The sequence below is a fragment of the Lissotriton helveticus genome (assembly GCF_964261635.1).
Source record: "Lissotriton helveticus chromosome 1_1 unlocalized genomic scaffold, aLisHel1.1 SUPER_1_unloc_51, whole genome shotgun sequence".
Lineage (NCBI taxonomy): Eukaryota > Metazoa > Chordata > Amphibia > Caudata > Salamandridae > Lissotriton > Lissotriton helveticus.
The window spans coordinates 404,631-417,582 of NW_027611694.1; the positions used below are offsets into that span (position 1 = coordinate 404,631).

General features: G+C 43.5%; 1 protein-coding gene across 1 annotated transcript in view; it reads right to left on the reverse strand.

Moving 5' to 3' along the window:
- Positions 1–3,504: 3,504 nt before the first annotated feature.
- The window catches only part of LOC144806178 (uncharacterized), a 151,899-nt gene continuing 142,451 nt past the window's right edge, over positions 3,505–12,952 (reverse strand). Inside the window, 1 exon segment of the mRNA XM_078672600.1 lies at positions 3,505–5,986. Coding sequence (XP_078528726.1) covers positions 4,890–5,986 — 1,097 coding nt within the window. The 3' untranslated portion in view covers positions 3,505–4,889.

The window sequence follows — 12,952 nt, forward strand, 5'->3', positions numbered from 1 at the left end:
TCCCACTTCAATCGCCTCTCCTCCCTCCTGTCCTCGTACTCCTGCGACGATGCACTCCCCTTTGATACACTACTCCCTGCCCCGGAACATCTTCCTGGCAACACATTGTCGGACATGTCAATGTTGAGTAGGCCTGGGTCTTCTTGAGTGTCCGCCTCCCCTTGTGTGACCTGTTCCCCATCCTCTTCCTCCTCTGGGTGGGCCCTTACCCATGCCCTCAGGGCGGTGCAGAGCTCTTCTTTTACAGCTCTCGCTCCCACCGGCACCCCCATCCCCTGACAAAACTCCCTTAACTGCACTACCGTGTACTTATCAAGGTCAGCCAGCTGGAACTCCATTTTGTCAGGTGGGGACCCAGATAAACTGAAAGAAAGATTCTAGGACGTAGGCAAGAATGCTGGGTCAACACAGGTTCCTACACACTTTGCAAACTTAGACAGTGGTGGGCAACACACGCATCCACTGAGACACGACGTGGGCGCAATAATGGAGACCACACCAGTAGTTGTGTTTGAAAATCAAGATCTTTTATATAAGCTTGAGATCAAGACAATCAATGCATTAGTAAATCATCAGCATTACATTAAAGTACCACATTAAAGCATTTCATGGACGCCTTTCAAAATGCATTTCCTGTAAAATGATGAAACATTTCATTAAATACTTTCAGTAAAGCAGAAAACTTGAAGTAACGCAGCCTGTCACGTTATACTATTCAGCAGGCTAAAATGGTACTTTCATAAACCATTGACTAGCATTCAGGAAGCAAATATAAACATTTTCTCTTGTAAATATCAACAGTTTAGTAGCCAAGGTCAGATCATCAAAATAGTACTGGCATAAATCACTAAGGATCAGAATTCGACCCCATCAGGAACTGTAGAGGCCCACCCCTGCAATAAATTCAGTACAGGGAAAAAATAACCACTTTATCAGCAGGCATGAACAATGCAGGCCACCTAAGACGGCCACTAAACACCAACAGTCAATGACTGGACGATCTTATCACCCAGTAGGCCTGAAACAGTTAATTCAGAGTAGCCTGCACTCCAGGCACGCACAGTTATTTGGCCCGAGTCACCTAGACACTCAATTAAGGCCTCCCAGACTCTAGAGGCACATTAGGGGCCAACGGGGCCCAGTCTCAGTTCTCCCCAGGGGAGGGGCGACCTCTGGGCCTTACTTGGCCTTCCGCCCTCCTCCCCGGGGGTTACCTTGTGTTTTCGGCCCTCCGGGGCCCTTGCGCAGGCACTGACGGAGGGGAGGGGTTTTCGACCCTCCCGGGGCCTCACTCGTCCCGGCGCGGTGCAGGTGTAGCTTCTGGGCACCTGCGCCGGGGACGAGGCGAGACCAGCATGTGGGGCTGAACGGATGAGTCCGGGCCTTCTGCGGGCCCACAGGCAAAGCTCCGGCCCGGGGACCAATCGGGGCCGGGGCTGTTCTCGCCAACCGCGTCGCCCGCCTCGAGGGCGCGTCAGCCTGAGCCAATGGCAGCGCGGCGCCCAGGGGCGGGCGAAGGAGCTCCCCGGTCACGTGAGGCGCACTCTGGCTTCAGGCCTACCGCGGCCTGATTCACTTGATGCGGCGGCCCTCTCCTCACATATGGGGGCCGCCGAGGGGGAGATCACAGCTGGCGCGGGTCACAGCGCGACGGCAGGCAGCCGCGCGGGCAGGCCGGTAGCGCCTCGGGGGAGCTACCAGAATGGCGCCGGAGCCACGATGATGAGGAGATCTCCTCAGGCGCCATAGATGACACGACCAGCTCCGGGCTGCAGCGGTGAGAGGGGGTTCAATGGCACCTCGTGAAGAGGGCGTCCAGGCGCTTTAGCGCTACTCGTGGGGGTCAGTTCAGCTAGCTCAGGGGAGCAATCGGTATTCTAGGCAGTGATGAACCCACGCTCGACAGAGGGGGTAGTCAGGCCACAGCGCTGGTGGAGAATTCCAGTCAGGAATGCAGCTAGCCCAGTCAGAACAGCGCTGGGGCACAGAGGGGGCAGAATATAGCGCTTTCCACACAGCTTGGCAAGGACTGCAGGCAGGATGGTTAGCAAAGCAGCTCAGTCAAGGGGAGACAAGTGGGGCAAGGAGGGCCCACTGCAGGCAGGGGGTGCACAGGGCAGCACAGTCCAGTACCTGGTCGATCCCCCAGCAGTCTCTGGTCAAAGGAAAGTAGTCTTATTGGCGCTTGGATGGTTCTGCGCCCTTAGATGTTGGTTTCTTGAAGAGAGGGGGGGGTTGAGTTGAAGGCTTGATGAGTTTTCCTCAGTCACTGCAGATGGACCCTGGGGTTCCCTACCGCTGGGCCAGATCAGGGGGCTAGTTTAGGACACCTCACCGAGCTTAAGAGGCAGCACCTAAATCCTGTCACTCCCAGTAGCATAAGTTCCTAACTAGGCCCTCCCGCCTAAAACTCCTGCGTGGGTTCCCCAGGTCAGTGATGCCCCAACTGACTAGAAAAAGTTCCCTCCCTTGCTTAAGTATGCCCAGGTAAGGTGACCACTCTCTAAGGCGGCAAAAATCAGCTCGGCCTTTCTTCTGGAAGGTTCCAGGAGCTTCCCCACTCTACCTATGGACAGGGGATGGGTGGCTGGTATTGCAACATTGTATGGGGATCCAGCCAGCTACTGGCAGCTAGGGTGCTACACTAAAAAGACCACGCTGCAGTAGCAGGGGCCAGTGGCAGCCATGTTTGAAGTAGAGAGCACCTGCACCCTAACATGGATTAGCCATGAAAAAGATGCCAGAAGACCTAAGGGCCAACAAAAAGATGGCGGGAAAAATGAGGCAAGGGCAAAAAAACACTGGGAAAGACCACCCTAGGGTTGACAGGTCTAACACACGGCAACTTAGGTGATGTCCAATGTTTGCAGAATGGGATGGGGGATGTACATATAAAAGACTAATAAAGAACTACAAACTACTGTGTGATTTGGAAGACGATTATTTCTCAATGCAGCCCTTGTTTGTTACCTCGTTACAGTTCTCACATTATCATCCGCACTAGAAGAAATGGGAGCCTGGGGTGTCTGATCACAGAAGCTCTTTTACATACAAAGGGGGGTGAAAGCCTGTTCACAACGCACAACACAACTTGTTTATGTAAAAGTTTGTACATTGCACAGGGATTGTGATTCAGGTAACAGTGTGAGTGTTGTATGACAGGAGCGAGCAGTCTTAGTTGCTGAGACATGAATCTCTGACGGGTGCATCTTTAGCTCTTTCAACTGTTTGAGGCTGAGAGGGTGGCAGTCTCAAATTCTGGGGGCACAGATACCAACAGCGGCCCTCGTAATCTTTGCTTTTTGCATCTCCAGTTGGTGCAGATGCCACCTAAGAGAGTAACCTTAGTGTGCTTTCTGGAGTCAGCCTGCTTTGCTTTTCCCAAACTTTGGTCCGCAAAGGTAAATGTGTCTTCTACCCAAGTGTTCTTAGTTCGCTTTTGGTAACAGTGGAAGTTACACATTTCAATACAGTTTATTAAAAATAGACAAGGAATTTTAAGATTCAAACCAAGTTTAGATCAAAAAGAATATTTAATAATTATTCAGAAGCAAAATCTAAAGGAGGGCTGTGATTTAATCATTACTAATTATCAAAACCACTGTCAAAACCAAAATAAAAAGGTAAATTAATTTTAAAAAAAGCAGATCCACTGAATCAATCAGGAAGTCACCTATAAAATTGTAGCTGACTTCGGAAGCTATACTCGAGAGGACAAAGGTACGTTTAGTCTCTGGTGATGATTAACACTGGAATTTGAAGCAAGGTTTTTGGCTGAATCATTCTCAGAAGGTGACGAGCTGCACAGAAGTGGCTTGAAGTGCAAAGTTCCCACAGAGTAGAGTTGGGCTATCAAGTTGAACCTGAATCCACGGCCATCAAAATGTGGGAAACTTCAAGCAGTTACAACAGCTGCGAAGTCTTCGGAGCTTCCAAGTTATGGAGATGGTTCAAGGTTGATGATAAGAGCGAAAGCATGGAACCTGGCAGGCCTGAGGCATGGTTAAGGGGATAGCAGGTTCCATTTGAAACAAAAGAAGATGGAAAGAGGCCACTCGTGTGGATCTTTGTAATACGAGGCTGTGTCCTTTTGGAACAGAAGTCATTAGGACTATTTAGAATGGAGCCAAGAATGGTTTGCATATGGCTGACCTTGTCTGTAGTTACACAAAGACTAGAGAATGTGGCGGGATGGTGCCGAGATTAACTACCAGTCCATCCATCACCTTTAGTTTTTCTCAATGATCAGCCCTACGTGGTACAGACATGAACAGATGGTTGGTTCCATAGAGACCTTCGACAAAGGGACTCCTGCTGCAGCCCCCTGGTGAGGCTCATTAAAGCTGAAAACAGTTCGAGGTTACATGCATTCCAGATCCTTGGGGGCGTGGCCTCAAAGTTCAGGATCGAATGGACTTTGTGGGTCAGTCATTGCTTATAAACACTCAGGGAACAAAACACGCTGAATTGGATGAGGCCACAAATAGTTACAAAACAATGAGGTTAATTCGAGCATTTCCATCCCTCGCTGTGTGCTTTTCTGAGTGGACAGTTTGTAGGACAATCAATGGAGCTGTGTTTTTGTGGCTGCTTCATGTAAAGGTTTTGTGATGCTGAAAGCTCCTCCTCAGGGTTGACAGTGAGCACCTTTTATTCTCCCACATTGTCTCTCTTATGTAGAAAGCTTACATTTACAATGGACGTTTTTGTCACATTGAGAGCACTGCTCATTTTCTTTCACGTTGTGGGTTCTCTCTTGTTAAATGAAACTGAATCTCCAGCAGTCCCTTCCCTGGCATTTAGAACAATGACAACGTTTTTTCCAGGTAAGTTCTCGCAGGTTGAGAGAGACCAGATTTCCGGCTGAAACTTTTTCAGCATTCAGAGAGCTAATAAGGTTTTTCGCTAGTGTGAGTTCTCTCATGTGTAGTGACTGTTGTTTTATGACTGAAGCTTTTCTGACATTCAGAACACTGATACGGTTTGAGCCCAGTATGGATTTTCTGATGTAGAGTTAAATTGAATTTCTGATAGAAACTTTTTTGACATTCAGAACACTGATACGGTTTGAGCCCAGTATGGATTCTCTGATGTAGAGTTAAACCGGATTTCTGATAGAAACTTTTTTGGCATTCAGAACACTGATACAGTTTCTGCCCAGTGTGGGTACTTTCATGTACAGTAAGGCTGCCTTTATGACTGAAACTTTTCCAGCATTCAGAGCACTGATACGGTTTTTGTCCAGTATGAACTCTCTCGTGTTGAGAGAGAGCTGATTTCCTACTGAAGCTTTTACAGCATTCAGAGCACTGATAAGGTTTTTGTCCAGCGTGAGTTACCTGATGTCGAATCAGACTGCCACTAAAACTGAAGCTTTTTTGGCACATGGAGCACTGATACGGTTTATACCCAGTGTGGGTTCTTTTATGTACAGTAAGGCTGGATTTCTGACTGAAGCTTTTCCAGCATTCAGAGCACTGATAAGGTTTTTGTCCAGTGTGAGTTCTCTCATGTAAAATGAGATGGGGTTTCTGACTGAAGCTTTTCCAGCATTCAGAGCACTGATAAGGTTTTTGTCCAGTGTGAGTTCTTTCATGTAAAGTGAGATTGAATTTGCTACTGAAGCTTTTACAGCCTTCAGGGCACTGATACGGTTTGAGCCCAGTGTGGGTTCTTTCATGTAAAGTGAGACTGGATTTCTGACTGAAGCTTTTCTGGCATTCAGGGCACTGATACGGTTTAAGCCCAGTGTGGGTTCCTTCATGTACCGTAAGGCTGGATTTGCGAGTGAAGACTTTCTGGCATTCAGGACACTGATAGGGTTTTCGTCCAGAGCTAGTTTTCTCATGTTTAGTGAGGTGGGATTGATAACTTAAGCTGTTCTCACAGTCATTGCTCTTATTCGAGTTGTTTGTTTTTCCAAGTTGGGTTTGTTCCTGGATACATGTCATCTTAAGACTGAATCTGATTTCTGATTGTGTACTTGTTTATGTTACAACTCAGCATTAAATTTTAAAATACATTTCAGATGCTCTTCTTAACATATGTATTTAACTAATGGTAGTTTTTACCTGGAGATCATTTCCCTACCTTTAAAGGCACCTATCTCTCTTGTCTTTTTAACTTTCACTGAGGAAGCCCTTTTATTGATTAAGAGGCCTCTCATGGATTCATTTTCTCCAAGTTAATCCCGGGTGAATTCTCTCATGTTTAATAAGTCTCATTTAGTGACTCCAGTTTATAACATTTGAATTAGGAGTTTTAAAAGCACTGATAAGGTCTTTGGGCTTTAGTGTTTGCCTGTAAGGTATGTTTGTTTATACAAGTAATGACAGATGATTAGGGCATGACAGGGTGGTTTATGAATTATCAATAGCGTAACACTGACCCCTTTTATACTTTCTGTGCCAGTATATGCTTTTTTGCTAAGTGGCTAAGACAGGTACATATCACTTTGGAGTTACAGGACCCTTTGAAACCACTCAGATCAAACTCAAGAGCCAGAGTTGGTGGGGGAAAGGAAATTATAATCCAGCATCTTTGCAGTAACGACATCTGAGAAAGCGTATTTACAATGACTTTCTTTTAAATAATATTTTCTTTCCTTTTGTCCCCAGAAGACGGAGATAAAAGCTTGCGTTTGTAAACCAAGGATATTAGTCTTTTTGAAGGTTCTGTCACATCACGACACGTCTACGGATACTGTAGTAAGCAACAAACTGCAATGATGGACCCTTCCTAGAGTCAGCACCTGACTAACTTTCTCCCAAAGATATTCGATATCCCTTAAATTAGTAAAGGGGATTGTGTGCACACCGAATGGCACCCATCATCACTGTGCCTATTCCCCAAGGAATTTTAGTACAATAGAAAAACAACCGCAAAGGTGCACCACAACAAATAAGATAACAAGTGCAAAAAGTATTTGAGCACAATAAAGAAATATAACATGAAGGAATGTTGTTAGTCTTCTTTTAATCTTTAATTTTCAATTTGTAGTGAAACAAAAACAGCCGACGCGTTTCGTCCCAAGCCGGGACTTCTTCAGGGCTTTAAGTCTTATAATACGTCGCTTTTGAAGGCAGGATAATGTAAAGGGAACTGGAGTCCAAGGATTGCCTTCCCAGCAACTTTACTCCTGATGTGTGTTATTTCTTAGCAATGTCGAATTTAAGATATTTGGACTGAAAACATGCTAATAGGCGAAGATGGCAATGTTTATCAAATGTTCCTGAGTGGTGAGCACGGTCTTGCCACCTTAATTATATACCTTTCTTTGGTCAACTACTGAGTGATCTATAGATCTAGTGGAGGACTGGAAGTCCTATTAGTCCATGGGAGTGGGGTATGGGCACTGTATTCCAGCAGGTCGTTCCTGATAAAACGACCGGCGTCCATCCACATCCCTCGTTACAGCGAAACACCCCCAGCGACGTATATAATTGGTATATAATTAAGGTGGCAAGACCGTGCTCACCACTCAGGAACATTTGATAAACATTGCCATCTTCGCCTATTAGCATGTTTTACGTCTACGGATACTGATCTGTTGGGGAGGGTTTGCATCTCCAAAGCATTTCTCATAAACCATCAAACAGAATTTACAGCACTGAGTTTTCTCAAGTGCACTGTGTAGGTATCAGTTGTGGCCAATGTTCTCCACAATCTCAGTTACTGACATTGGTAAACATTTATGACCATTTTACTATAGGGATTTGACAACTTTCACATTCACCAGTTTCTTCTGCACCAACATCCTCACCATTCCTGGCACATAGAATGTGTTTCTTCTCAAGAGATCGAGAATGTTTTAACTTTCCTTGAAATAATCCTTTTCGTTGTGTTTCACTTTATTGAAACCTTCTTTTTTCTGTTCATGCTTCTGTCACCTGAAGAAATGGAGTCAAAAATTGTAAATGAAAACAAAGAAAAAATATTTGTGACCTTATACTTTGCACAAAGAAAGTATTAACAAAAACAAGCCAGGAAATCAGTTGACTATCATTTCTGATAGTGGTGAAACAGCTCGGGACACTGTAGATCGGGAGCTTCGGATTACTGAAGCTCATGGATGTGAGAGTAAACGTAATTAATATTTAAGAAAGAAACACATGTTGCACATATATTGTGACACAGATTCTCAGAAGCAGCCAACACTATCAATTTACAATTTCTGTGGCAAAGGCTGGCATCACAATGAGATATTTGTAATACGTTTAATGAATTATCAGATGTTATTTACTCCCCTGCCCACCTAGACTGTTAATCTATTCCTTTTTCCAGTGATCTAGGAAGGGACATTTTATTGAACAAAGGAATTCGCCTAGTTGTAATCACCACTTTAAATTCCACTGTACACTGACGCTGTGCCCATTTAGCTCAGTGGAATTCACTATTTCATTCATTCATTTGATCTTTATTTTGGCACATTATGGCCATAAAGATACATGCAAAACAACAAAGTACATATTACGATGGGGAAAATAAAATGTATACAAGATAACCAATCGGGATGGCAGAAAATACAGTAAAATTCATCAATTAAAAAGGCACATAAAATATTAATTTAAATACTAGTTTAAAAGGAACTTTTTTATGTACAGTTCCGAAAGATAATATTCCAGTAGTGAAGCTCATCAATGTACAACAAATAATCAGAACAGACCAAACATATACACGAAGAATACACAGAGCCTGGACATTTATAGGTCTAAACCCAATTTCTTACGGGAAAAGCTTGCTGACAATAGAAATCTGCTGACACAGAACACAACAAGTTCACTAGTGTCCGTTTTGACAATCCTATATGCTTCAACATACGATCTTATACCTAAAGCATTACACAAGGGCTTGATCCATCCTTTCCTTGCCAGATCATATGCAGTACAAAAAAACTGAATATGATTATCATCCTCTCTAGAATTTGACTGGCAACTCATACATTTTGCACTCTTTGGTTGCCCCGTTGACATTTCCCATCTTGCTAGCATTACATTTGTTTTGAGTATTCCATACCTAAATTTTAGGTATAGACTTTTAGCCAGTGGTGATCGTATCTCATCTAAAAATTCCTCAAAGTGTGGGGAGTCCTTAAATGCAAGAAAACTACTCGTGATGGATCCACATGGGTAGTCATTTAGGAGATTGTGAGTTATGTAGGCCCACAATTTTACCTTTACTTGTTTCTTACAGCTTTGTGTCAGACCCGAAGGGTCTTCCCAAAAATGAGACAGCCCTATTCTGCAAAGCCAAGTTTGAAAATGTTTCAACCAAGGATTAGAATTATAAACGCCCAGGCTCTTCACTTCCAAAAGACCATCTCTATAATCTGCAAGTTTGGGTGTGCCCCAAAGTCTCACCCAGTATGAGAGTGGACGTAATATTGCAAGATGGTCCGTGCGTTTCATGCATAAATCTAAAAATAGCGGTAAAAGTGGGGTGCGTTTGGGCAATCTCAGAATGCTTCTATAAAAATTATTTTCATTTTTCGAAAAGAGATTCCCAGCATTCATACCCCAGATTTCTGCTCCATAAAGAGCACCAGACTGAGCCTTAAATGTAAACACTTCAAGTGCTGGTGATATTGATTTATTAAGGCTCGCCCCATGTCTCTTTATAATAGGTAGGGTGTTCTGAGTAAAAATAGTTTTATTTTTTTCAATTTGGGTTTTCCATGATCTTTTCGAATCTAGAGAAACATCCAAATAGGAAAAACTTGACAAAAGTTCCAGTTTTTGACTATTTAAGAAAAAATGTCCCTTGAAAGATTTATGGGGATTGAGGGCCATGCATTTGGTCTTATTTGTATTTATTTCTAAACCTTTCTTGTTGCAATACAGTTGGAAGGAATTTAAAAGGGTTTGCAGACCAATGGGCGTTTGCGAGACCAGGATTGTATCGTCCGCAAATAAGAGTGCTGGTACCCTCACTCCATTCAGCTTAGGTGAATCGTTATTACTCTCTTCTAAATAAGCTGGAATGTCATTAACAAATAATGAAAAAAGCGTGGGAGCCAACACACACCCTTGGCGGACTCCCCGCTTTATTGGGACAGGTTTGGTTAATTCCCCATTTGGACCCCAGCGCACTCTAGCATAGTTGTTATCATGCAATCTTTTAATCTGCTGGAGTAAACAAGTCGGTAATCCCAACGCAACCAAACAATCCCATAAACGATCATGCAAAACTAAATCAAAAGCTGCCCTAAGGTCAACAAAAGCTACATAAATGTGCCCCTTCAATAAAAAAACATACTTCCAACAAAGACAACAAAGACAACAGAATCTAAAAACTTAGTCAATTGTACTTGTGTTGCTTCTAAAACCTGCTTGGAACTTAGTGAAGATCTCATTCTCATCAATCCACAGGTTCATACGAGTTAAGAGGTGCCTCGAAAATATCTTTTGTAAAATATCTAAAAGGCAAATGGGACGATAGTTGGACGGATCGTTTCTATCTCCCTTTTTAAAAATTAAAAGGATTTCTGCACCCCTCCAGCTATCAGGTAAGTTTACATCAGTAACTAGAATGTTAAAAAGCTGATTAATATATGGTGCCCAGACTCTAGTCTCATGCTTGTACAGATCCCCGGGTATTTTGTCTAGCCCTGGTGCTTTACCATTTTTAACTGAGCTAATAGCTTGCTCAGTTTCTTCTAGGCTAAAGACTATGGTACTTGTACAGGTTACTAGCCATGGGCAATCCTCAGTAGCTATCTCCATATTTTCTGGGGCTTCATATAGGTGGGTAAAATGGTTAACCCATGTCTGTTCGTCAATAAACACGTCATCAGATGTTTTACCTCCAAGTTTCTCATTTGCAACTAGTTTCCAAAAGCCCACATTATCCTTAGACTTTGCAGCCAATAGCATGTTCTCCCAACAATCCTCATCCCAATTTGTTCTAGCAATTGCCTGAATCCTCCTATATTCCCTCCTTAATGCCCTAATCACATCTGATGTTTTGTTTTTAATTGCCTCTAAAAGTGAGGCCTTACTTAAACGACAGTCTTTATTATACCAAGGTTTAGTACCAACAGAGGTAATTTTAGTTAGCCGCTTTTTTGGGGGCATTTTTGACACATATGGTACAAGAGATGAAAAAAACCCAGTATGCAGATCAACAAAGTCATTACCCCCTACCGGTTGGATCAGATGGCTTGCTAATGTATCAGCAAAGAGCAGATAAATACTTGATAATGCTTATCCATTACCCAATAGGCTAGCCCATTTAAGTGAGCGCCTATTGTTACTCATTAATGGGGCATCATTAATATTGTTGTCCAAGATATAGTGCTCCTTCACTGAACTAATGCTAGGAACCAGTCGATAGTCTATTGATAAATGTAGTGGCCGGTGGTCACTTTCAAACCTAGGCATAATTTCAAGATCTGTTAGGTAGGGCCAAACGTCAAAGGATACCAGAATATAGTCAATACGTCTTTGGGAATTGTTTTTGACAAAGGTTGGAGCCTTTGGGGAATCAGATGGGAGACGGCCATTACAGGCCCTCAGTCCATGCACTGTTAATATTCTCATTATTTGGACTGCTAAGGTCGTGCAACACACTCCCTGCATGCAAGATATATTGTTGTCCAAGATATAGTGCTCCTTCACTGAACTAATGCTAAGAACCAGTCGATAGCCTATTGATAAATGTAGTGGCCGGTGGTCACTTTCAAACCTAGGCATAATTTCAAGATCTGTTAGGTAGGGCCAAACGTCAAAGGATACCAGAATATAGTCAATACGGCTTTTGGAATTGTTTTTGACAAAGGTTGGAGCCTTTGGGGAATCAGATGGGAGACGGCCATTACAGGCCCTCAGTCCATGCACTGTTAATAATCTCATTATTTGGACTGCTAAGGTCGTGCAACGCACTCCCTCCATGTAAGATAGGGGTGGGATGTTATTAGCCCTATCCTCATCTCCAAAAACGTCACCAAACCTTAAGATTGACTCGAAGTTACAATTCAAGTCTCCGCCAATTATAATACTTGGTGTGTCTACACAATTGGTTAAGAAGTTATCTAATTTTTCCAAAATTGCAGACTCCTTTGATAACCCGCATGGTCAGTTGTATACATTAAATAAAGAGATATGCCTACCATCCTTTAGTTTAACTACTAGCCCCAATATGTCAGCTGAGTCAATGTTTAATAGCGTGATGCTTATTTCCAAAGACACTTTTACCCATACTGTAAGCCCCCCTGATGGCCTATCTCTGGCCGATGGTACTGCCTTGTGAGAAGTTGGCCTGGTAGGGGATGTTTCCAATTCTGGAACCACCTACTACCTGACCAAACAATCCCCTTATGGTGTCTGGTTGTAAGTCAACCTTATTAGACAAGCTATCCTAGGGGTAGCATGGACTAAGCAGCCTAAAGGCTTAACTTAAGAGGTCGTGTTAAGCGAGCTGTTTTACCACATACAATCCTGTAATACCAAATGAAAGGACACCACACAAGTATATATTATAAAAATATATGTGTTTATTACTAAAAACAATCCCCAGTATTCTTTATGAATAAAGGGGCACAAGCGTTAAATCAAAAGCACTGTTTAAACATACAAAGTTGCACAATTATGGATGAGGGCGGGGGGCCACTCAAACCATATACTAAACAAGTGGTATAAGAGAGGCCACTCGAACAGTGGTTAGGCCTAGGGCCTAGGGAATCGCTGGGAGCAGTCAGGACAAGCAATGCTGAAGTCGGGAATGGCCCTCGGGATTCGGGAGATGTGCGGAAAGCGCACGCATGCACCAATGTTAACCAATGGTGCGTAAAAGTCAAATAGTTAAAGTTTAAGGACACTTCCGCTGAACCTAGAGGAACAAAACTTAACACACAGACCCTAGAGGTGTGCACCAGTGTGGGAACACCGGCGGAGCAAAGTTACCTCACCCACAGGAAGTGGGTGCACAGGGTCGAAGTGGCGTCGGGTTTTGACAC